The 27,154-nt window shown below is 36.9% G+C and overlaps 1 protein-coding gene across 1 annotated transcript in view; it reads right to left on the minus strand.

Annotated features, from left to right (window-relative positions):
* Positions 1-27,154, minus strand: part of MYO3B (myosin IIIB) — a 207,385-nt gene that overhangs the window by 104,810 nt on the left and 75,421 nt on the right. The window contains exons 11-24 of the mRNA XM_058809484.1: positions 24,926-25,081; positions 13,819-13,915; positions 12,839-12,955; positions 11,900-12,004; positions 9,932-10,015; positions 9,054-9,256; positions 8,600-8,698; positions 7,886-8,000; positions 7,386-7,512; positions 7,032-7,242; positions 5,824-5,971; positions 5,434-5,587; positions 2,893-2,981; positions 1,242-1,371 (exon numbers count right to left, since the gene is read on the minus strand). Of these exons, the coding sequence (XP_058665467.1) occupies positions 1,242-1,371; positions 2,893-2,981; positions 5,434-5,587; positions 5,824-5,971; positions 7,032-7,242; positions 7,386-7,512; positions 7,886-8,000; positions 8,600-8,698; positions 9,054-9,256; positions 9,932-10,015; positions 11,900-12,004; positions 12,839-12,955; positions 13,819-13,915; positions 24,926-25,081 (1,835 nt within the window). The remainder of the gene's footprint in view (positions 1-1,241; positions 1,372-2,892; positions 2,982-5,433; positions 5,588-5,823; positions 5,972-7,031; positions 7,243-7,385; positions 7,513-7,885; positions 8,001-8,599; positions 8,699-9,053; positions 9,257-9,931; positions 10,016-11,899; positions 12,005-12,838; positions 12,956-13,818; positions 13,916-24,925; positions 25,082-27,154) is intronic.

Genomic DNA, 27,154 nt, shown 5'->3' on the forward strand with positions numbered 1-27,154 from the left:
AGACTCAAATGTAGAGTAGTAATAGATAAAAAGATCCTTTGTTCTCCACTTGGGCACAAACCAATCCTCCATCATAAACTCTATTCCTTACCATCTAAACTCATTACAGCTGAAGGAGAAGCAGATTCCTCACTGGATCCTCACCTCTCAAGGACCTCTGAATGTGTAATTTGAGGTGAGGTAGTTGAAAGCCTTCCAATTACAGAAACAATCACCCTGTAACAGGAACCTATCCTCTGTAGTATATAAACAGATAAAATATATCAATTTTAAATGTGCAAAAAAAGCTCAATATATTTTTTTCTCCAGATGTTTTTTTCTAAAATCAAGAAATGTCAAGAGAGGTTATATGCATCACCAGATGCTACAACTGGGTTACTGACAGTCAAGAAATTCAAGGCAGAGAGCTGTGCACAGGCACAGGATTGCATCTACAACCAATGTACAATAAGCCTACCCAGCACTATCTAATGCATCTACCAAGTATTTCTATCTAAACATTCAACCTCATCTCCATATGTTAGCTCACAGTAATTTTGCAATCTAGTACCATCTACTGTATTTAGATTTAGTATTACATACTTTTCTCACCCATCATGAAAAAGATGCTTTAAAAGTATTGAGAGAAGTATTCATTTGCTGGCTTGTTTGCATGGATGCTGCAGAACTATCATTTGCATATGGTACTGGCATTCTGGCATCTATCCATTGAGTAATCAAACTTCATCTTGCTGTTTTATTTGCTACAGATCTGGCACTTTCATGTAAGTCAAAGTCAACAAGCTTTAAATCAACAGAATTACTTCTAGCCTATTAGTATATGGCTTTCATAATTTGTAAGAAACAATGTATTACATCCGTGCTTCTAAATAGATGGGTATTACCTCCAAAACACCTTGATCTATATCACATGATTTATGAACTGTAAGACATGAGAATCTACCAGCTGAGTACTGATCTTAGTAAAGGACTAAGAACTAGAAACTCCCATATTTTTATCCAGCTCTGAGAATGAGCTCTTGCCCTACGCATCTAATAACATCCCTTTCTCTGGAGTCAGGGAAGAATCTTGCTGCATGAGATTCATGAAAGGAAATTAAATCTTGAAATCAGAGAACAAACACTCTGGAAAGAAGACATGATAAAATAATTGAAAAAAATTTGTCCAGAATCAAGTAAGAGTTTGAGAGGAACAGGTAGCTGAAGAAGTTACAATGTCAGCAAAGCTGTGCAGAACATACCTGTTTTTGTCAATGGGCTAGAGAACAGCTGCTGGAGAAGTTTGTTCTCTGAAGTTCGCAACACCACCACTATGTCAGCAGGAAGAGTGTCTCTGTTCTTCTCAAGGAATGCAGAGGCATCATATAATACCTGGTGGGGGAAAACAGAATTAGAAATTTTGATGAAAAGGATTACCTAAAACTTACTATGTTCTTTAAAACGTGAACGGTCAGGATGACCAAATGGACCAGCTAGATTGGTCTGACAAGCAAATGAATTACCTGCAAAGGTCTTAAAAGTGAACTAGAGCAGTGTGTTCAGAATGCAAATTGGCTATACAGAGTATCTATATTCATAGAATGCCATTGCACATCAAATTGGGTTAAATGGCTTAAATCCTGTTGTGCTATGCTTGGCCATGTCAAACGATTCTATGCATGATGCAATACAACAGAGATCCTTCATTAAAGCTTCATTGATCATTTACTTGTGATGTGAGAAATGATTCTCAGGTGGTCAATTTATATTGCTTGTCTGCATCAAACCTGGGACCTATAAGTAGACCTGCTGGAGGAATAAGTAATAATAGTAATAATAACATTGGACACAATGTAGGTATGTTAAATCAGCTTCTCATGGCACAAAAAACCATATTAGGACAACCAAACATTCCTCTATTTCAATTATTTTAACCATTTTGATTAGAAATTAATGCCTGGATATTTGTATTAATATAAGAATCAGTTAACTTTTCATTTTGTTTAATTGCAATGAGCTGTTTTAGTGTCACTTGCAATATTCCTCTCTAGCCCAATTTCCCTGAAGTCCATTAATTTACACAGAAATTTAATGTTCTCCAGCAATAGAAAACTGCCCAGTATTGTTTTTATTATTTTATTGTATTTTATTATTTGGCCATGTGGGTACAAAGAATTAACTAAAACAGTGTGAATTTTAATAGTTATTCTTAACAAGACAAGAAGTCTGACCAAAGTTACTGGAATACATCTTAAAATTTTGGAATCTTATAATGATCCAGAGATGAGACTTAATTGATAACTATATAAAACAGGGATATTTTTATTTTGTCTATGAACAAATATTTGGGCCTGAAACTGCAAGCAAAGCTCATGTTATGGTGAAAACTGGGATGTTACTCTCCATATAAAATAATGGGTGAATGTCAACCTCTGAGAACAAAAGATACAAAGTACACCTCTACTAGCAAGTCCCAGTCTTTCCAATGCCCTCTACAGGACTTTAGGTTCTGTTACAGATACTGGTTTACACTGCTTTTCATGCATGTACTTTGCATGACACACTCACACAGAACTACTGTGGCATTCACATGCTGTTAGCAAGCACATAACCTGCCCTGCCTCCATGGAGTCCCTCCTTTGAAATGACTTCAGTACTGGCACTTCTGAGGCCAGGTTTCCTGCAGAAAAAGGATGCCTACTGTCTACAGAATCTGTGTAAGAGCCCTAAGGACAGGCTCCAAAATCAACTGCTACATATAAAAGTTTCATGGTAGAGTGTGTGTTTGCATAAACTTTATCATTTTTTTCTATTAAAATGAGGGAAAAGAACCATAAAGCAGAAATTTCAGATAAAAACAAGAGATGACCATAACACTATTATCTGAACTAAATAAAAATCACATGACCTTACCTTTCCAGCATAGTGCTGAATTCCAAATGACAGTTCCACTCCTTTTGGTCTCCAGAAGTATTTGCATCGTAAGTTATCTTCAAACTTATCTAGACATTGAGAAAAGATGCTGATTTAAGTGACAGAGTGATTAACTACAATCTTCATCCTAATTAGCTTGCTAAATTGCTGCTCAAGAAGTCAGAACTGCTATAAACACATATTATCAGATTGCTCAGAAATACCAAGCTGTCATATCTGAATAGAACAGTTCATTTTCAACTAGCCCAGTAAGACTGTCTTTAAAAATAATTGTTTGTGGATGCCTTTGTACGTGGAAAAATAATAAGCAGGAAGACCCAATGAGAAGATATGATGATTTCTCTTAGTTTGCAATGAATTTACTTATGTATATACAGGGTTTGGGGTGAGTTTATCTCTTATATATATGTACACTCAAAACTGTGCATATATCACAGTCACTAAAATGCCTACTATTTGTATTTTCTCTTTCTTCCTTTCTGCATCCATTTAGCTTTGTACATCAGGTTTTAAGGATATGTTGATGTGCTCAGTCTGGAATTGTCCCTCATGTACCTTTGGACTTCCACAGAAAAAAAGAAGCTTCTCTATAAAACCCCTTCTAAGGAGGACTTTCTTTTTCCTGTGATTACCCCTAAAGAGCTGATGGAAGAAGGAACACAAGTTTCTAAGAAAAATGTCTTTTATGTCCTGTGATATTTTGTAGGCTCTTTAATGTTTTGTAATTAAATTAGTGCTGTCTGTCCAACACTGAGGGCCCAGGTAGCAATTCCTGCCTGCTGAGCCAAGGAAACATTCCTGGAAAGAAGCAGGATCCAAAGGAACCATTTTAGTAAGAATTAGTATTTATAATGTGCAGCTTGCTTTTATACTAATTTACCTGAACAAGCAACTTGAGATCTGAGGCCAGAATCAATTGATAAAATTCTCTGTCATTCTGTGTACATCAGAAAATATTATTAAAATATTTTTTCTTATGTTAGAATCCATTAACATTTTTGTTAGGTTTTTCTTTCCCTTACCACTTAATTGAGCTTGTATTTAAGGCAAAAATAACTAAGTTTGGAATTTCTAGAGGCTGGGACGGAGTTGTGGAATTCACGATTATCCGGCACACCTCGACAGGGCAAAATATCCCACTTTGCTGCCTGCTTGAGGGATCCTGCTGTGCTATGTACAGATCAGCAGTAAGGCCCAGCAGCGCTGCACAAGGGAAAGCACCTCTGGAAGTAGTTCAGTATTCGGTATGAACTAATTTACACAAGCCAAAAGGGAGGCAGACAACTTTCGCACACAAAGGAGGAGGGCTGGAGGTCCACCCTGGAGTGTGCCCGCCTCTGGGGCTCCAGCCGCTGCTCCTGCAGCCCAATTCCCCATCCGGCCGCCGCCATTACCCCGTGAGGGAGACGCGGCCGAGCTCGCGCCACAGCGCCCCCTGCCGGCGCAGGGCAATCACCGCAGCCGGGCCGGAGCCAGTAGCGCCCCTGGCGGCCGCGAGCGGAACTGCAGCGAAGGGAAGCGCCCGCAGCCCAAGGGAGGCGGCCCCGGGGCTCCGGTTCCGTTCGCTGCTGCTGCTGCTGCTGCCAAAGGGGCTGGCTGTTTGTCTTGTTACACATATCTACTTGTGTATACATATTAATAAAGAACTGCTATTCTTTTTCCCATAGCTTTGCCTGAAAGCTCATTAATTTCAAAGTTATTACTATAACTCAGAGAGAAAGAGGTCATATTTTCCATTCCAAAGGAGGTTCCTGCCTACCTTGGCAGACACCGGTGTTTCAAACCAAGACAAGAAGCAGAATAAAACCATAGTACTCATTCTGTCTGTGACCTGAATTCCAGTTTCAGCCCAGCCTAGCAGTAGTGAAAAATCTTGTACACGTGTTGTGCAATTTAACTGGAAACTGTTGTTTTTCTCTAACTGTTTGGGTTTCTGCAGCACATTCCATTGAAGGAAATGGAACTCTGCGTCATATCGCAGGGAAAAATGCAGCTCTAGTAAATAAACACAACACAACAGCTTTAAACATGGCATGTGCTGTGTATTTAAAGTTAGCACCAAAATTTGTCAAAATATACGTAAAATATGTATGAAGACAAGGAAATACTCAGCCAAATGCCACACCAGAAATAACACTTCCTATGTATTATGAGATAATCCGGAGTGAAGCAGTATTTTCTAATTGGATAAACATGGGCCTAGGAGCCTGGGAAGTCTAAATTTTATTTTCAACTAATGCTACATACATGTACAAGACACAGGATATTTCCTTGTAACACTGAAAAAACAATAAGCCCTTGCCACCTGATACTTAAGACAACTTTTGCAATTTAAAAAGGATAGAAAACATGTAAGCAGAGAAAAATGATGAAGCACAGTGAAAAATATACTTAGAACATCAAATGAAATGACACAGCCTCAGGACAGCTAGGGTAGGAAAACTTGAATAAAGATGACATTGCATTTATATATGCATTTGTCATTTCCCAGACCTTTCCCAGAGTTTTACTTGCACATACCAACTAAAGTTAGGTCTGTTGCCTGAGGAAATCGACTTTCTTCATCTAGTAGAGACAGGAGACCCATGGGCTTCTGAAGGAACATATCTAGAAGTGGACGGTTGTCCTCATACTCCACTGTAGTGGCATCAATTCCCTCACTCTGATATTCCATCTACAAAAGTCACCAGCACAGTTTTAACACTCAAACAGTAAAAGCAACATCATCATTAGGGCTTTTATGATGCACAGCAATGCTCTATAGGCCTCACCGACATTATTTACACAGCTTCAACAGAACGATGTCACTATCTCACATTTAAATCACATACTCATTTTATAAAGTAATCCTTAATAGGATTATGGTGTAGGATACTGAATTCAGCTAGACCTCAACAGAGTGGAATTTACCTGCTCTAGTGCAAAAATATGCTGATTGAAGTAAAACTGGATCTGTTCATTAGCGATATTTATGCACAGCTGTTCAAATGAATTTCTTGCAAAGTTCTCAAATCCAAATATGTCTAGTATCCCAACATTCATCCCACTTTCAGCATTGCTGCATGTGAAGATACAAACAAAATTCATTATGGGCAAAATTAAAATAAAATAAAATTTGCTAACTAACATTGTATAACTGATTTACTCTGCTGCAAAAATCAAGGAGGAAAAGCGTGTCTGAACCTAAGACAACTTGTGCATTTGTACAGCATTGCTAAGACTTCTGTTTTCCACTTGCTTCTTGCAAATTTCCATGAAGAAGGCAGAAAAATCATAGGTACCAAGTAACAGACACTTAGCAGCCATATTGAAACAAGGGGCTTCAGTAGGCAGATCCCAAATAAAATAAACTGTCTGCTCCTCCAGGCAGAGAAAAGGTGTCAAGGTTTAATGGTACGTTTTTGCTACACTCATTCAGAAGGCAATTACCAAATCTGCTACTGCTACAAGCTGAACTGTCCATGTGCTAACTCAAGTACATTCAGTCACTACCACAACTGCATGAAACGGATGAGAATATGTCTGTATGACATAGTGAAGAAGCAAGTAGAGATCTCAGATCAGAGGAATTTTCACATTTGCTGAGAGGTTCCTTGTTTCTAAAATCTCAACAGCTTCTTCAAAAGATCAAACCAGCCAGATCAGCGCCTGACAATGAAATCATAAGGATGTGCAATATAATGTTTCTGTAATTGTAAAAAAATTTTAAAATAATCACATCTCAATTAGCAGCACAACAATAAACTGAAATCTGCATTTATTACTTGCTTACAAAAGCAGGGGGACTGTAAGGATTGTGTACTGAACTTTTTTAGTGTACTTCAATTGTTTATCAGCCTTTTGTATGATTTTCATGTTCACTACATAGGAAGCATCTTTTAAAAAAGTGGACAGCACTTCAACTTCCATTGACTTCAGCAGCTAAACTCTATTCAGCTCTTTGAAAATGATGGGCTTAATGTCCTGGAAACAGGATTCAGTATCACAGCATGAAAGCCATTTTGAAGCCTTAGCCAAAATAAACACAGCACTTTTTCTGCAAAATCAAAAATATACAAATGGATGAAGCCAGCCGACTCGTGCCCAGTAAGCACACGTTTCAGTGATGTGTAACTTGCCATATATTTTTATCTGGCTGAAGCAGCGTGTTAATGCGGTTTACGATCCAGCTGAAGAGCCGCCCATAAAGCGCTTTGGCCATGGCATCCCGCACGTCCGCGGCCTTGTCCACCGTGTTCGTCCGGATTATGGTCTCGCCCCGCGTCACAACGCAGTGGGACGTTAGGGCTTCCTGAAGTTCTTCTGACCCAATGCTTAGCAGTGCAGCAGCTGAAAGACAGTGGAAAAAGACACACAATTGTGGTTATGCAGTGGAAATCCCCAGCATTGACCAACTGCTACCATGAGCCAGAGATTATCACAAATAGAGTCAAATTGCATATACAGAACTGACAACGTTGAAAGGTATATACCATTATCTAAGGCTTCTGGGTTAGGAACCTCACTTTTATCTGTTTGGTGTTGTGAAGAAATAGCAGCAAACTCAATATTTCCAGTATTTAAGATTCCAGTCAGTATTCTGTACACTGAATACACTTCCTGTAAAAGATGACAAGAAGACCTTTAAAGGAATTCAGTAAGACACACACATCATATTTAGGCTATGAAGGGAAAACATAATGGATATTGGAATGGATATTAAAGCTTGTAGCCTTCTCTGAGACCAAGTTCTACAAGTTCAAGTAAGCTTCTATTTACACAAGAAATAGCACAACAGAACTGCCTGAGTACTAACTGGGACCTCAGGCTGGTCTTGCCTTCTGAGTGGGAAGTTACGCTTCCACAGTTCACTTCTGTCATTACAGAGATTTTGTGGCTCACAAAATTTTGAACATCCACAAAACCAAAGGGCAGCACCGGAGGTGGTTTTCCTAAATAAGTTCAACGATGGTTTAGCAACTGAATCTCTTACCTCATCAGTAAATCCTATAATTCTAAAACAATGCTGAATTGCTTCAAATTGTCTTCCATAGGAATCTTTAGTAACAATATCATGCATTACTCTTCCAGTTTCATTATCAATATATCTAAACAGAGTGGGAGAAAGAAGGCATCACACTACCACATATGCCAATACAAGCTCCAGTGACTTAAATGCAAATACCTCAGTAACTGGAAACAACATTTATCTCAATAACTTTCAATTACATAGTGTGATGCTAATTCATAAGAAGCTTTTGTTTCTGTTGCATTAACATCTGCATTATTCTCTGTTAATGTCTAATTATGTTACCAACATTTCACACACATTCCCTCACTCAGTACTGATCAGATGCACTCAAAGTACAAACAACAATTAAAAACCTCCAAAGCATATTCCGAGTTCTTCCTGAACCTGAATGTAAGGTAAGAAATCATAAGGAGGGTTGTCTGCATTTGAAAGTATGACAAAATATCTACATAATGAGCTTGGTTCTTCCTCCTTCTGTTTTAATAGTTCAACTTCTCAAACAAATGCAAATAATGTAATGCCTTAGTGTCCATCTTCCTCCCACCTTGAGAGGATTAAAAAAGATCCTTAAGGAATGGAGAAGGATTAAGAGAGATTTGAAGGCATCATACTGAAAGCAAGTGCTGATCAATAGCTAATTACAATGAGCAGTTAAAACAAGTGAGCAATAATTACCTAGGGGGCTTTTTATCAGGAAGTCTATATTCAGAAAGTTTCTTCTGATGATAAAGGCCAGCATAAATATAATAAAATATATGGAAATTTTTTTCTCCCCTGAAAAAAAAGAAGTATCCTTTTAAAGCACCTGTGTTTATTCTTCTGGCATCTTGTACAACAAATGTAAAAGTAGTTCTTATAATGAGCTCACTGAAGCCTCCCACTTGTTTTAATAGCATAGGATTAGCAGCTGTGAAACAGAAAACCCAGTGAACACAACATTACCCCAAAGAATTAAGTGGCTCTGCCTTCAACTCTAAAAGAACAGGACTATTCTTGCTGTCATAGCACTGGTACTAAGGATTTTTATTTTAGCAGAAGACAGAAAAGTATCTAAACCACAGAATTTTTGATAATTAAATCAATTCAAACACTACAGAAATGCTATAGCACAGGCAATTAGTATACCTACACAGCCTGTTTTATGACCCTTGACTTTTCAAGTAGATATTCAGAAATCTTTGCCCCCATTACAGCTCCTGTAGGTGTAAACATCATTTCCAGATATTTTCCAAAGCGACTTGAGTTGTCATTGATGGCAGTGCAGGCATTCCCAAATGCTTCAACCAGAGGATTCACCTGGAGAATTTTCTCACGCAAAGCACGGTTATTGGCCTTGACAGAAAGGATGCAAATCAGAAGCATAATTAAGAGAATATAATGCTTACCCCCGATCCAATTCTTACTCCAGAAGCAAAGAATCCTTTTCTCATGCTTGTATGGAATTAGGTACTGTGCTAACCTTTCTGTTTATACAACAGGAGGTCTAATGAACTGATAAAATCTCCCACAGGTAGCAAAATATAGATTATTCTTTCTCTGCAATTGTTCCACCTTTGACTTGTTTTATAATTAGTAAGAGTACCAAAAGCACATTGGACTAAAGATGCCTACTAAGGGTTAAGCTGACATGAGTAATTTTCCAATTATTTGGTGTTAATAGCATTACTCATAACATTTAAATGTGTAAGAGCTTCTAAGATTAGAGCCACAATAATATTTTTCATTCTTTATTGTATAAATAATGTTATATGTGATAAACACTGTACATAGCTACAGGTACTGAACACTCAAAATTTGGAACCTTCGCTTTAAAAAGGAATTGACTGGCTTGGTAGGAGTCACACTCACATCTTAATTCAATACTCTCACATGCATGATTACTATGTCCCTAAACCAAGTGTGACAATTCACATGAACAGCTGTAAGTATTAAAGATTAAATAAAGTGAACATTGGGGTAGAGTTGGGAAGATTTCTTCATAATTTTACATAATTGGCTAGGAAATACCTTTCCCAAGAAGGTCAAATGTTGGACGATCAGATGGGCACTTTCTGTCTTTCCAGCACCACTTTCCCCACTGATGATAATGCACTGAACACACAAAACAAAATATTTAAGTGCATAGTTCACCATATGGTTGTTTTCTGCTATTACTACACTCTTACCTGTTATTTCATGTTTAGTACCAAAGCTATGGAATACTTTAAGGGTCTACTCCTTTCTGAAAGGAGACATCAGCAAAGGCTCAGTGTAGTAATTTATTCCCTGGATTATTAAAATGCATCTTGCAATGCCTGATCCCAAGGTGCACGTGTGAAACAATGACTGAATTCTGAAGGGCTAGTACACAAACAAGTGACCATGTCTGAGCTCACTGCATTGACTTCATGCGAACTAACATGAATCACAGGGTACAGCTGTTTTTGACACATTGACCAAAAGCTTGTTCTGAAAAATAATCTTAAATAACAGGTCCTGTGTAGAGAGGCTATTCAGTAGGTGATGCTGATATTCAAGCCAGAACAGCAAACTAGAGCCTAAACATTTCAGAAAAACGTGCAACTGTTCACTGGGTGATTCTGGGAGGACATATCCACTTTCTTCTTGTGCCAGCAGTTCTTAGCACATGGTATTTTATAGGCTCTTTAAAGGCATCCAGACTCAAGAGGCTACCTAGAATGTTCTAAATCACTTTCCCTCTCTCTGCTGTTATGCTTCATGGGCAAAATGGAAGTTGAAAACCAGTTCCCACCTCAACACTGAAGAATGCAGATCATGGAAAGTTTGAATTCTAACAGCATTTATTATTTACCCTTTTCCCCCCATGTATTCTACAGACCACTAGTACAAATATTATTCTACTTAAGGCACATTATCAACAGTCATATAATTAAAATGTTAACACTGAGCAGTTGCATAGATTCACAGGTTTTTATGCAAACATCCAAAAACCATTTGCATGATACTGTGTATACACAAGATTCTTGTGTATACACAGTATACACAAGATACAAGGTCCTAAAATACTTGATGCAATGCCCCTTCATATAGAACTGAGCTTTGTAAAAAGCTTTGAAAGCTGCAGCAGTTATCTGGTGGTACCTTGTGTTGCCTGACAGCATATTTTTGCTCTAGGAAATAGATATCATATCAATTACACTATCTAATCAGATAAAAAATTCTTACATAAGTTACTCTAACATGAGTACTTGTTTTCTTTAATACCTTTCTGATTTCAGGCTTTTTACTACTTTATACTGGTTTTGTGACTTTAAGAGAACATCTTCTATTCATTATTGTGTGATGTTCAGGGTAAAATCAGGAGAATTTTATAAACAAAAATAATTATCAGCCTTTAATATTCATGTACACACAGCACATCTAGAAAGAGTACGAAGTTATAATCCTAAGAATGTAGTAAAATCTTCTACAACATGGTATTTTATTCTCATTAAAATCATTGCTATATAGTTGGATTTGTGTCCTTATTACATTTATAACAGAACCATACTTAATTTATTTTAATAAACAATTTCCTATTTTCTGTGACTTAGTGTCTTTTTGCAGCAGAAAAGTGGTTCAAACTCTGCTAATCTGCTATGGCATTGAGAACCCTCTATTTAACACAAGTATAAATTATTGAAATATCTAAGTCAAGACAGACCTAGAATCAGAATGTGCAGCAATACTTTGCTGCTGGAGTCAATAGCCAGGATTTCATGGCTGTCCAGGAAACTATACAGGTCAGGTACCTCCATCATCTTATTTGACCTTTCAGTCCCTTTGGTATCACTGTATCCTCTTCAGGATTCCTAAATCTGACCAGATTTCTACTCTGGTTTTGCTAATTTAGGAATAAAAGGCTTAAAGAAAAAATTTCCTAAAATACAACTTAACAGAACATTATTCACAGCCCTGTAGCACAGTGGCAGCATGCTTAATACAAAACCTAAACCAAAATGAACAGATCCTTACCTGATCCTTGCTGAATGTAACCATGCTTTGGTAGGCAGCATCTGCAGAAGCAAATATGTGGGGGGGATTTGATGAACGTTTCACACCATGGTAAAGCTTGGAGAACTAAATTCAAAGAAATACAAACAATAGTCAAAATATACAACTTAGCTACATATTAAGAACTGAGAAAAAGACAGTGAGTATCATCTGTTCAACAGAAAGGAGTTGCCTGTTATACCACAGAATTTCCACTGAATCACCTGGAACAGGAGTGGTAATTCTTGGCACCACCCAATTTCCAGAACACAAATTACAACACTGATGTTTCCCAAACAAGACAATGAGGAGAGCTGTATCACAAGGAAGAGAATTTCAAAAACAAGCCTTCAGTCAAGGAAATGACCAGTTCATACAAAAGAAACTTACAGTGAATCTGAATTCTGGCCCCCTATCTGAAGCCCTGATTTTGGCATCCATGGAGACTTAAGTTATTTCTAGCTCCACCTCTCTTCATATTTGTAGGGAATTAAACTGGCCTTTTTCTTACAACATTTGATTAATTTGCTTCTTTTAAGGCAGAGCTGATGGCACAGGACATATAATAAGCCTCAGTCAGAGCATTTCTTCAGCAAGCAAAAACCTCAGCATGAGGAGGTTCATATAACTGTCTTCTGTCTCCAAGAAGAAAGCCCTAAATGCTAAGCAAGAGGCACAGCTGTGCCTGGGGTAATCTCTGTCCCTCATGTGGAATTTGTGTCTCCAAGAAGTGAATAAAATCAAATTAAACCAAATTTAACAAACAAAACAAAACAATTTTTTAGCCACACTGTTCTGGAAAAAGAAAAGGCTGAGGTTTAGTCTGTCCTCCTAACTTCCAGCATCACTTAAGTATTTTAGCTAGTGGTGTTAATAGAAAATGTAAAGCAACTTCCATCTTCAGCTTGGAATTTCTCTTACCTGGGGAGAATAAATGCTGAGATTCTGGAAGGGGTTCAAGGCTATTAAAATGTCTCCAACATAAGTATAGATCTGTAAGTCAGCATAACGCTTTTGCAGCTGATGGATAATGGTATCCTGAGAAGATTAGAGAAAGTTTGATAGTTATAGAGTATTTTCCCACTTAGGAAGATTTTTATAAATATACTGAAAACATTGTTTAGAAATGCTTATTCTGTTTCTAATTATATTTTAAATGCCAAACCCACAAAATAAAATGTTTTCAAAATTCTTGCTAATGCTATACAACTAAGTCAAATGGCAACTCCTAATTGGAAATGAGAGTATTTTCTTATATCAGCTGGGAAATAAATCTTCTGAAGAGAAAATTGTGGTAACAGATTATTGCTGCACTTCATAGTACATGACCATTTAATTTTTTTTTCATTTGGCCATGAAACAAAGATAATATTTTTTCAAGGATTAAATTTTAAGTAGTGGTAAAACTGTTTGAACAGGACAATAGCACAATTTAGTATTATGCCTTTTTCTTGCTGGCATGTAATTTAAAGATTATCAACACAAAAATTTACAGATACTCTTCAAATAGCTGATACAGTGAAATATGAAATGGATAGTTTCGTCATTTTTTAGCCAGAAGCAGTAGATAATATGTTATCCTATACAAATCAATTATTTTAGAAAAAATCACTTAAAACTACATCTTTATGACTAAACTTTGCATTTTAGGAAACTCAAAAAAATAATTTAAACTAGTATCATTCATAATTAAGCTTTTCCACATTATAGTATTCACTGCTCCTACTTTTATGCAACTATAAATTAACAAAGTGAGGGCAGCAGACCAGTCACGTGAGAATTCTTTTGCCTTGAAGAGACAAAAGTTTGCAAGAAAGAAACATTCTCATTCTGCTAAGAGATGCCTAGAAAGCAGAAATAGGCAAGAATGTGAGGAAGCTGCTACCCAGACAATACAGTACCTCATTGAGAACTTCTAGATTTACCAGATCGTCATCTAGAGAGAACTTGTCAGCTCTGTCCACATGGTAGGGTCTTCTAGTATGTATTCTTTCATGCCTGGAAGTTGTTAGCAGAGCATCAGTGTTATGAAAGTGTATTAGAGACAGCAAACATTAAGATGCAAAGGGAAGTCCTGGGTGAATGTTTTCGTCATGCACAAACACAGATTTGCTCTCTGAAATGTGGAATTTTGCTTGCAGTATCCTCTTATAAAAAAGCAATAGATCACTTGCTGTCTGGTGTACTACCTATTTTCTCTTTCACAATTTATAACCCCATCTATTTATCAATGTCCAGCAAAGATTTACTATTTACAGACTTACTACTCCTCACTCACATTGAGTAAACTAAAAAATTCTTCCTCTTTTCCTTTCCCTCCCACCTCTAAGTTAATAAACTACCATCAGTTTAATTAAATGCTACCCCCACGTGCCCAGCCATAGTACTGTCATCTAAAGAAGATATAAGCAGTAAGTAGGATAAAATCCTACTGTTACCTTGATGTATGCCAAAGTGCCTCCTCAGATGACCCTAAATGTGGCCCAAAACAACGTTTTTGAACCACAGCTGCCATCAGATCTAAATTGTATGGATGTGCAGTCAGCTTGTCTCCAGAGCTTTAAGCCACACAACAAGCAGCAGAGACAAACTGTCACATAACCCCTTTATAATCAGATTATACTGAAGGAATCTTTGAAAATGTGGTGTATATGTTTTTAAACAACACATCACGTTGAAATGGGAACAAATTAAAGGCTGTAACACGTCTTGCACAGAGGGTGTGAAATATGAATGCTGTAAGCACAACTCTGCTTTTCTTTACAACAAACATAATCAAAGCATAGTAGAAGGACACCCATGGAGATACAGTCTGCATCCTGCTGAGTAACATTTAGCATTGATCCTCAGTGACAGTCCTTGACAGATTGTTTTTGCCTTGCTTGCCATGTAGAAAGTAAGAGCCACATGATCAGGCATCCCAAAAAAAAGCTGAATATTACACCAAGCAGTAACAGAACAGCACTGTAACTTGGCAGGAAACACTTCTTTATCTTTAATGTTCAAGGTTAATATGAAGATGTAGCAGGTTTCCTTAATCATATCTTCATATGCTCTTGGAAACCCTTTTTAAAAAATAAACATTGAGGCATTTTCATTTTCTCCCTTTATGTACGCTTCTATATTTCAAGCTAATCAGCTTTCATTCAGTAAAGAGAATGTTTTCATATCCAAGAGCTATTACATCACCAGAAGAATTATTGTAAGGAGAGCCTCTAATACAGAGGAAGGAGAAGAGTGTTAGTCATCAATACAGCTTCCCTGGTAACTGTGAATCACATCAAATGATCACACTTTTCTATTTTTATTCATTTTCCTCATTTCCTTTTGGCTACTCAATGAGTTTTAGAAAACCATAATGGTTTATTTGAATTGTAACTAAATAAAACCATGCAAAGTGTTTTGTCAGCTAGGAAATAAAACAGTGAGTAGACAGCAGGTTTTGCTGACAGTCCCACTACATTCCCACAGATGGTAGTTTGCTTTATGTTGTACATATGAAGCAATGAAAGAAGGACACAAGAAGACAAGAAGCTATGTAAGAAAAATTGTTATAGTGGTATTTCCTGTGGGCAGCATGGACTCCATTTGAATTTGTTGAAAATTCCATTCAATTAAAACTTCCCTTTTCTGGTCTTTGATTAGGCATTGGGTTTTTATTTTTTTTGAGTCACTATAAGGAAAAACATTACACTTTTCTGACAAGCTAGATCCTCAAAGGAGTAAGAATGCATGATGTACTACCAGGGTTTTTAAATGTTGTTTCCCTTTCAAACCAGAATTCAAGCTCTTATTTTACTGCACAGAAAAATTATGTTGTAAGTAATGTAAATCAGTTAGAGATGGGAGCACCCTTCAGTCTATAAACAAAGGAAATATTTTAGCAGTTGCTTTACTTCATGAAGATGTAACTAACAAAGCAATGGCTGGACATTTTAGCTAACATAACTCATCTGGGAAGCTTTTTCTTCCTGGAGCGAAACATCACAGCCACAATATTGAATTGCAACAAACTGCAAGCAGGGACACCTCTACCAGAGGTGCAAGGAGGAGGGGGAAGAGGGCACATTCAAACCTAAGCATGTCTAATTGAAGAATGGCTTTGTAACCTAATCTGTTATCTGATTGTGTATTAAACTCCTGCTGTTTGTTCACCTTAAGTGATAAACGAATAATTTTTTTTTACTGGAAAGGGTTCCTTTTAAAACTACGTAAATAAATAAGGAAACTGGGCTGCATTAAATATACGTAAAACATATATACCTTTGTGTAAATATTTTCCAGCACTGAACTCATTTTCCTAAGTACATGATTAAGAAGAGGATATTAGGAGCATAACATCACATTAGCTTCCAATCTCCTGCTGGCCTCATCAGTTTTCTACTGACCCTCTGTCCGCCAGTGCATTGATAGAGTGGGAAGGGAAAAACCAGACACTAACCTTTAATTATTTCCACAATTTTACACCAGAAATACAATCTGCTTTTAATACATACATTAAAAATTCTTAAATAGCAGAAGGAAACTCTTAATTGGGGAAATAACTATCAGTATATTTATTGCATAAAAAGTAGAATTATCAGCCATTTTTTCAATTACCTTTCCTTTCTGGCAATATATAAAAAGTAAAAACTCTAAGCAAAAGGGAATTCAAAGATGTTATGTTATCTTCCCTAAGCTTCCAGGAATTTTCTGAAGCAATCCCTGCAAGATGCAGTCTTTTCCCAAAACAAAACAACTGCCATAAAGGGTGCAAAGGGCCAGTCACTCAAGGTACCTGCTTTATTAGAGCATCACAGAATGGTTTGGGTCATAAAAGACCTGAAGAGCAGCATTAGATTGATTCCAGAAATCTAGAGCTGAGCACTGTCTGTGGAAAAAGGCTCTATGCTCTGAAGCACCTTCCTGTTACCATTTTATCATGCAGGAGTAGCTGCAAGGGACAGGTTTTGTAGGAGGAGCAAAAGTAAGAAGCATTTCTCCCTTGAGAGAACTATTTCATGAAAAGGCAGGAAGCATTCATTTGTTCTACTGGTGGTAAAGATACAGTTTGAAAGAAAGTAACCAGTTGGAGCAGTAGAAGTGCGCTGTAAATAGCTGTACACTCCTCTATCCTGCTACCAAGGGATGGGGAAAGGAAAGCTAGCTGGATCACACTGACTTCTAGATCATAAAGTCATTTTGCTGGCAGGTCCAAACTGAGCAATAAAGCAACACAGACCAAGAATTTTTGCCTTCTTTGGGAAGTTTCTATCTCCTCCACCCCTAACATCTTTAGAGCCTTGCAAGTGGCCTTTACTTTGGCCTCTTGGTGCAGTTAAGCATTTATGTTTACTCTTTGTTTCTAGGATTCACAAAGGTACAATGGTTTCTGTAATTGGTCTTCTATAGATTATTGCCAATTTTAAAATTAATTCCTGAGATTTACAAGAAAAATACTCAATACAATGAAAAACAAAAAAAAGGGAGAGTGTGATACTGTCACACAGAGATACACAGACTACTTTCCATGCATTGCTGTTTCTTTCTCTGTCTCTTTGCTGTCTCTGGCATGCGAGTTTTTCCTTCAGCTTTGGCCTCACAGACTTTTCACCTCTCTTAGACACTTTACCTAATTCAGAATGGATCTCTACTCTGTCTCATTGCAAAGACTTAATTTTGCTCCTTTACATTAAGTTTCAGCCTGAAGTAATTTGCTGAAGCAAGGTCATAATAGAGACACCAACACAGTCTTAATTACAATATAAATGCTACAGCTATATTTTACAACTCCAGTAAAAAACACATGCACTATACACAGAACAGGATCACTTCTGGGGGGCCACAGGAGCTTTGAGATTTTTTAAAAATATATTAAAAGGGAGAAAAAGGAGTTTTAAACTCATTTGCCTAATATTCATATAGAAGAAGGCTGGAAGAATTGTCTTAAATTACATTGTGTATAGCATCAGAGAACTATTTTTTGTTCTGTTTCTGTTATTATCTCTGAGTCCAAAGAAAATTACTGGCTGGATGCAATCAAGTTCCTTGCTGTTAATTGCTTTCAAAACTAAATGTGAGCTGGCAGAGAAGCTTGATCTCTGGTAGTAAGAATTACTTCCTTGGACTGCTGCTGCAATCCAGCTGGTTCATGAGAAGGGGGAAGCTGCCAAGATGTGGTACTGTCATTCTAATATCTGACCAAGGTAGCCTGAACATTCCTGCCCTTATCAAACATTAAATACTCTTTTCTTTTTTTTTTTCCCCCTTTTCTACATTTTTCCCCAGGCTTCTTCAAGTTTGATTCTTCCCAATGTACAGATTTGCTTTTTATCCTTCAAAATGCAAGGTTTCACAAGTGTCTGTTCTCCATTACAGAAACAAACCTCTAAATGGTGACCAGCAGTAGCACACTGACCCAGCATCATCCCAACTCCTTATTAATAGTCTACCTTAAACTTGTTTCAAACCATATTCATGCAAGTGTTGAAGCTTTTTCATTCTTTTAAAAACTGAAACCAGAGGCGAGTAGGTCTTTTCTGATTCCTATGAAGAAGCCAATTTACAGACAGGAGCATAAGATACCTATTCTGTAGGAAAACATCCGAGAGAAGAATGAGCCATGTCTGGAGCTGGCCTTATTTAAACCTGCTGATAACTGGGAAGCTGCCACTTTGAACCATAAAATCCAAACTATTCAACATTAACTGTCAAACATCAAATCATTATATAACTTTCACATTGGGAGTTAGGTTAATAACATTAGGTTATTGAGGAAATGCAGAAGACCCTGCTTTTTCTCAACTTTTGATAGACAGAGCTAACTGAATAAATCTAGATGTCAACTGGTGATTATTAAATATTTTATTACTTCAAAATTAATATAGATTTATCTACTGCAATTCATACAGGTGCTCCACATTATCTCCTCTGAGGGAAAAGCCAAATGCCACACAGAAACCCACAATATCTAAAATTTTGAAAGACAGCTTCAAAGAATATTACCAAGAGCAAAAGTTATAGAGTGCACTCTGTGAGGACTCTTCTGCCCTGTCTCCAGTTCTAAGCTTTTAAGCAGGTATTTTCCTCCCTCATGTTCTGCTTCTCCACCACCGTAAAAAGGCAGCTAATAGATCTGTTACTACACTTGAATTTCTCCATCTCATATGCTTTTATGACATTTCTTTTTTAGATTTTCTCCTACGTGCTATTCTGGACAGAGCAATCTGTTATTTTAAGACTGAGCACAAGTAGATAATGTCTTAATTGTGGTACATTCAAATGGGAAAAGAAAAAATCAGAACATTTTAATTTCATTCCCTTCTGCTGATGGTCAGTACTTTTCAAGGTCTTCAGTTAAAGATTTAAAATTCTATAGTTTTCCATTAGTTCTACTCACATGCCATGAAACAGTTTTTGTTTTGTTTTTTATGGAATAAAATGGAAAGTTTACTTTTTTTGGAGAAAGTTTTCCTAAAGGACACAGGATTTTATCATCATAATTTATGCAAGGAAGGGTTGGGACAACAGACAGAATACCAGGGTTCCAAGTGAGCTTCCCTTTTAAATGTCTCCATGACAAGCTCCATTGTATTTTTAAAGATTATTTATAGAACTTGGTACAATTCCTAGCTTAAAAGGCTTTGAAAGTTTTTACATCTGTTTTTCAGCTTTTTCAAGACTGAAGCAGCTGCTGGCTTTGCCAGCTTGAGATAAAGTCCTGACAAGGACAAAAATATGGGGGAAATATTTGATGTTTATAAGCAAACACCAGAGAATATACGCACTTTTTGCAGTGCATTTTGCCAGTGTAGACAGCACAAAGAGTCATTTAAAATTTAACAATGTTAGGAAACACACTAAATCTCTTCTGACTTTCTCCTTAAGCAGGCTGTATGTTGGAATCCCTTGTACTATGAATCAAAAAAGCAACCAACCACACTAATAAGTTCAAGAGATCAAAAGGTGTATTTGGAAAGTGAGCAGCTCTCTCATAACCTCCCTTAATGGATTATCAAACACACTCAAACATTATTTAACAACAATATAATCTCCACAAAGAAAATGCTTACTGTTAAATGAGAATGAATAATAGCCAGGATTTGTAACATATCTCTGCTTAGAGCCTTCCCAAAGCATTCCCCAGGCTCTAGGGCAGGAAGAATGAAAAGAAAAATGGCTAGAGCTCCAGGCATTATACATGTTTCTCCTCATTACCAGGTTTACAGCAACCCAACAGTACAGTACAGTATGGCTTCATAGACCAAGACAAGTTCTTGCCTCAGCAAACTGCTATCTCTTTTCCATAGGTATGATATATTAAGTAAAACTATTAACAGCCATTTCATAAGTTAAAAGAACAGAGAAATATTGAGGGCAAGTGATAGAACAGAGATTACACAGCAAATCAGAGTGAGAATGAGGAATAGAACACAAACTTCTACTATGATATTGTATTAAATTCAGGAGGTGCCTAAACATTCTTGGTACTTTAATGACAAGCAATCATATGAATCTTCATCTTGAGGAACCTATCCCTGAAGTACAGCAAGTTTGTGGTAAGACTGACTTGTGTACCCTTTTTACCTAGAGCATACATTATTAATCACATTCAGACACACTGAGTATATCAACACTTCGTTATTATTTTTGTAACAAAAATATATTTGTAGTTCTGCTTATCATTCCTGACAAATGTTTGCTTGTTCTGTTGGCACAGAACATTGAGGTTCAGCAATGCACCTTGCAGTACCTAAATTCCTTCTTTTTCCCTCCATTCTCCAATTTTATGCTACATGAGGTACAAGTCTTTAGGAATGAATGATATTTCTTGTTCTCACAATGTTTCTATGCATAAGAACACTATGTGAACAACCATCTTACAGTATTTGTGTGACTACAGAAGCATGAAAGCAAAAAAAAAGAAGGAAAAAGAAGGAAAAAACTGAGTGAGATCCTGTGAAAGCATCCTCTCTGATTTTAAGAAATGCTTCCTGCCTAGAGGCAGCTACATATTGATAGGAATAAGACTGCTGTGACTCCCAAGATGACCTAGAAATCAGTATCCATGTGTTAAAAAAGAATTCTGTATTTTACTTTAGAATAGAAGGGGAAGAAAAATTCTGCATGGCTGGAATGACTACATGTGAAGCAACGTTCTGATGTACTAACTTTTATTTTTCAAGGATTGAAGAACTTCTATAAAAATAAAACTAGTGGACTACTTAACACTGAATAAATTTCTTAGAATTAAACTTCATACAATTGTTAGTATGTCAAAGCTGTTAATGCAAAGCGAAGTGCATTGCTAATTAGCAATTATGTTTTGTTATTGTTAGAAAACAAATACAGTTAACTGATAGCTTATAAAAGAGATATGTATAAGAAAGATAATGCCCAGAGCTCATCTTTACACAGCTGTGACATTAGACTTTCTCACCAAGTTTTCCCTCATGAGAGTATAAGACACAGGCAACGCAGGTGTGGAAAGGTAATGCTGAAATGCCAAAACACAAGAATTTCAGTGTAAAAGATGCCAATAGATGAAAAAAAGAATCGTCTCCCTCCTTACAAGTGTGGAAAGAGGGATATTCCAGCTGGGTTTTCTGGAAACACTTATTTGCATAAGGATCAAAGATATCTGCACCTCACCAATGAAAATGATTTAGGGAAAAACAGAACTAGTGGAAAAGTTTCAAAGAGTATCCTTTTCAGTAAAAAGGCAGGATGAATTGTTAATGTTATTTTTAATTTTAAAAGTGGTCTTTTACCAGCATAAACATTTTCTTTTTATTATTAATTTTTAACCTAAAGGAAATCAGAATATAAAATTCTCTAGTAAGTTGCTTCATGGAAAAGTAACAACAGTATGTTCATCAGCAACAAACTGATGATAGCCACAAATGTGTGTTAACAGGCTTCTTTGAGCTCAAGGTCAAGAAAGAGCTCCTTCAGTTCAGAGATCTGACAAAATGTACTGAAGCCTGGCTGTACTGCACATGAAGCTGACAAAAGGAGAATGAAAGAAACTAAAATAAGGTGATGTTTCAGTCTGTGGCTCCAGAGGCCAACCCAGATGGTCCTACCAAAAGGGGCCAGTCTGTTTTTTCCTACCACTCTCCTGCTTATTCCTGGCCATGTGAAGCATTCCCTTCTTCACTTCAGCACAAATAAGAGTAGAAAGTTATTTGTGTTTCTGCTGGCTTAGTTTTTTTCTCTCACTGTAGAAGTTCAAGCTCAGGAGGTTTCTGACAATCCTGAAGCTGCAATAAAAACAGCATCATGAGTTTGTTCCTGGGAGTTGAGGGAAAATGAAAGAAGCCGATTCTCTCCTTTTCACTAGCAGGGCACTCTCCATGTCCCTCCTTCACATGCTCTAAGTCATTAGTAGTGACTCTCAAGTCTGCAGGCTTGCTCTCAGGCACAATGATCTGAAGTGATGTACCAAAACAGGCAAAACTGGCAGGGCTCCACTGGAAAGAGAATCCTATTTAAAACCCCACAGGTGCTGAATCAGTACAGAATCAAAAGACACAAATCCAAAGCACCATCCTGGAAGACTTTCATATGAGACAAAACACCTCCTGATCAGCTGCCATCACCAGTGAGTCCTTGGGCTCCCTCAAAGAAGTGCTGTTAACACAAGCACAGTGATGATTTACCAGTCTCTGGAAATTTTCAGCCTGAGCTCTTGAGAACATTTTCTTTCGCTTATCTTTTAAATTATTAATTTGTAGTATTGCTTTACTCCTTAAAATGGGTGTCTATTTTTCTTTATATCTGAACACCAGGAAATTAATGTACATTGCATCACGCCTGTCATGGGCACACCAATAAACAGAAAAAACATGCACTATATTCAATGTTTTAATAGAAAAGTTTTACATAACATGGATTTGAATTGGCCTTATTTACTTTGAAGTGGTGACCATACATTCAGATGCCCTCTACAGATCGTAACAAATGAATACCAGTAAATTTTTTACAGTACCATCTGGTCATATGTTCTTCTGCATGTCAAATTTTGTATTGAAAATTATGTTGTAGATGCATTACAGAGGTTTTAAAGGCTTTTAATGGGTAACATTTTTTTCTAGAGGGTACAGTAGCCCTATTACAGAACCAAGTTTTTCACTGTTATGAGGCTATGTCAATCCTCTTGGGAAAATTCTAATTAGATGCTCTTAGTGGTTGGTTCTTTTGAAATAATCTTATGTTTCTAGTCCAGCATTACATGTCTGGCCCACAGACTTAATATTTTGCAGGGATGTACTTTTGCTGTCTCATTAACTTTGTACCTATTTGATCAATCTTAAAATCTTTAGAATATCATACTGAACAATATGTCGTAGATTTCAGAGGTAAACAGTAAGTAGATTTTTGTCCTCACTGAGCATGCCCTCAACCCCATCACAGTGGGCTGATGCTTCACAGAAGTAAGGATACCATAGTATAATGCTAAAACAATCTGAAAGATTTTTGTTTGAAAATAAAATACTTAAGCTGGGTCAGGCGGTGACAGGACAGAGAAGGAGTTAAACTTCCTTAGATGAGCACTGATTCATACTAGGCTGCTGGGAAGCAAAATCCTTCTTACAGTCCAGTCATGTCTAAGGTGCAGTAGCTTGCCTGTCACAGCACACCCAGTTAATACATGAAAAGGCTTGAGGAAAGAAATGCTGTCGTGGTCTTGGTTCTTTGTCACTCCACATTATGGAGCTCAATCCCACAAGAATGTATCGGAATACCATGACAAATCCATTTCAGAGCTTCTCTTAGCACAAGGATCATTTCACTCTGTCTAAATGTGCAATCAGGTCAACAGCTGGAAAAATTCTTATACTCTTGGGCCAGCCATGCCATAGCTGTAGGCAGTGTGATCTGTCAGGTGCTATCTGGGTGCCATATCTTAGGAAATGAGATAAAGCTGTAACTTCTGCTGTAATGCTGGCATAACTCCCACCCACAGTGAGCATTCCCAGGTATGTTTTCCCAGAAAACAAACAAACAAACCAACCAACAAGAACAAACACACACACCCCACGAAACCAGCCAAACAAAAACTAACCACTCTCACAAGTCTGCTTCACCTTGAAACTATATTAACAACCATTCCCTTATTTTAACTTGTAGATTTTTGTTTGGGCCTTTAGCATTTCAGCTACAGAGATTTCTGGCATGCAAGCATATACATGTTTTTGACTTCTGAATCATAACATCTAATTTCTTTCATCAACATCAGTAGGTGGTTATTTATAATAATGGGCCAGAGCTTATCTAACTCTAGAATTTCATATTACAGAATGATTGCTGAGCTTGGGACAGTGTGTTCATTTGCATTTAATTCTCTTTTGAAACAGTGAAATTCTGCCACCCTCTGGACAACAACTAAACTAAGACACATTTACAGTCAGCCTCAAAAGATGCCACTTCTGCCAGAAAGCATGCATTGCTTTTTAAGCATGTTTTAAAATTAATTATTGGGCTGAATGGAAAAATAGAAGTTACTATTAAACTACAGACAAAACAACTACTTTCAGTACTGAACAGCCTTCTTACTAAATTTACTGTTTAATAAAACAGCAAATGTCAAAATTTTCTGTTCTTAACTTTTTCTAGGAGTCACTTGAATACTCGCAGTTGTATTTTTAAAGATCTGTTACCAAAGTATAATACAATGTTTTGTGCCAACATTTATTTCCACAAATCAGAACATTCTGGAATTAACAACATCCTTCTGATTGAGCCAAATGAGAACAAGTATAGAACAGTTCAGTGAGTGAAAGAAAGGCAAAGAAAGTTGCATTATGGCTGATCAAACTACCTTTAAAATGTATCAAAGGGACAGCACGACTCTTACATTCACATGGCAAGCAGCACTTGTTGCAAATTATATTGGCATTCAACACATTAATGATCATTTGAAACAGTAAAAATCACATCCAAAGTTTCAATTTGTGCTTCCAGTATAAGTGTGGGGAAGGAGGGCCGCAGCATAAATACTGCTACATGCAGGACCTTGTACAGTACCTTGTTTTGGCTATGGAGCCCAGCTGCTGCTGTTCTTGGATGAGCTCAGCCAGCTGTTTTTGCAAAGACATATCTTTACCGTGTACTTGCTTAATAAACGGATGTTCCAAAAGATGGGTGACCGAAGGACGCTGCTCAAAATCTTTGATCAGACACCTGAAACAGGGGTGACAGAGAAATAGGGGTCTCAGACAATGATGTTATCATTACAGCATGCATTGAGTCAGCTTACTGTGTGGCTGTCACTCTGTTTTCTTTTTCCACAAATTTGAGTTCCTGAATATGTTACAAGACTCTTCCATACTGCAATAAATCTGGCATAAAATACTTAGCTAAGTGAAGGCACTCCACAAGAATACAGTATAAAGGCTAAAAACTTGAGCTTATTTAATCTCTCTTTTTAACTGTAACTAGATAAAAGGAAAAAAATGACATTGTATCCTGTAAGAGCTGTACAGTTAATATACATAAAAATTAAGAGGAATAGACAATACTTCATTTTAATTTTCTATCTATTCTCTGATGAGAGGTTGACCATGAACTCAGTAGGGTTCAGCCTACTGAGAACCACAAGTGAAACCTGCGGTGCAACACTACTCAGAAGGATTTGATACACAGCTTTGGTTTTAAAACGAATGCTATGGGTAGATATCGCAATGATGAGTGTTAGCATAAGAATCATAGAAAATTCTGCAAACCTGCACAATTCAGTCTGGAAGAGAAAGGAATCAGTCAGAATTAAATGGTACCAAAATTCTTTCTGTGAACTGGTGCAGTACAGGTGAACTAATAATGAGTAAAGAAATACATCCTATTAAATCAGCACAATATGAAGTACCATACTAATTTATATAATTGAGATTTAAGTTTGGAGAAACCATCACTCAAGCTGAATTATTTTCTGCATAATAAAGCTGAAATAATACCATTCAAACACAAGAATGATCCAGCAGGATAAGACTGCTTTCAAGTATCCTCTAATTAATAATATTAAATCATTCTATTCATCTTGCTCAAATAATAATGATATTGGTATTATTTGAGAATGTGAAAAAGAAGTGCTGCAATTCAGTATATACCTCCCTTCTAGTATCTATAATTTTAGCAAATTATAGCTCAAGATGAATTTATTTGATGAGATGCATTCATATTACATACTTTACAATTTCCTTTCATATTTGCTGAATAAGTACCTAAGTACTTCCCTTGCAGGGCCAAATACCACAAATCAAGACTATAATTTTAGCCAAAAGTTCAGAGAAACTTAAATACCTTTCAAAATTTATATTCCAGTAATAAAAGCAACAATGTACAAAATTTAAACTACATTACAAAAAATCATACACATTAATTGATTTCAAATACTACCAAACACATTAGCAAGTTCTTAATGTTTAGCCTCACCTCAAAGACTTTACTGAAGACTAAAGTCTGGTCTTAAAATGATCCTGGAAATATCTTTGAACATAACTTTAATACTCTAGGTTCCTGAAAATCATTTTACTAACCTGTTTTGGACATCTATTCCAGAAAAGAAAGTCTGTAAAATGTGTTACCAGTTTTGGAACTGTTTTGGTGAATTTCGCTATAGGCTGGAACTGTAGCCTCCTGATAGAAACAGTAAAGCAACACCACCTGCTTTATCTCCATCCCTCTGGGCACAACGCTATAAATACCAGTCCTTCCCCTCCAGGAAAAGATCCATCATTAGCCTTGAACAGGTTCTGACAATCTCCCCTACCCCTTTTCTTTTTTGTAATCTGCGAGTTTTAAAAGTCAATACACCCACACAGACAATACAATCTATGCCAATCCTGTTTAAATTCATGTTTCCTGAGAAAAAGGAAAAAAGCATTTGAAAAGACAACATTAATCAGGAAGACAGAGGAAAAGAGAACAAAACAATAAGTGCTATGCATTATACAAATTCACAGATTGATGGCAAGTACCTGAAGTGGAGATTTCAGTCTGAAAAAGCTCATGCACTCATGATTTTTACCATTCTATCAATGATTCCAATTTTACAGTATTTATGCTTTATTGTTAATAAATAAATGTTCTTGTTAAATTTGATTTCATCCAGAGTTTTTCAGTACTATAACTGAATCCAAGTGAATCTACACCATAGGATCATGGATAGTTTGTGTTGGAAGGGACCTTTCAAGGTCATGTAGTTCAAACCCCCTGCAATGCACAGGGACATGAACTATATCAAGTCGCTCAGAACCC

This window comes from Ammospiza caudacuta, chromosome 8 (genome assembly GCF_027887145.1).
Source record: "Ammospiza caudacuta isolate bAmmCau1 chromosome 8, bAmmCau1.pri, whole genome shotgun sequence".
Classification (NCBI taxonomy): Eukaryota; Metazoa; Chordata; class Aves; order Passeriformes; family Passerellidae; genus Ammospiza; species Ammospiza caudacuta.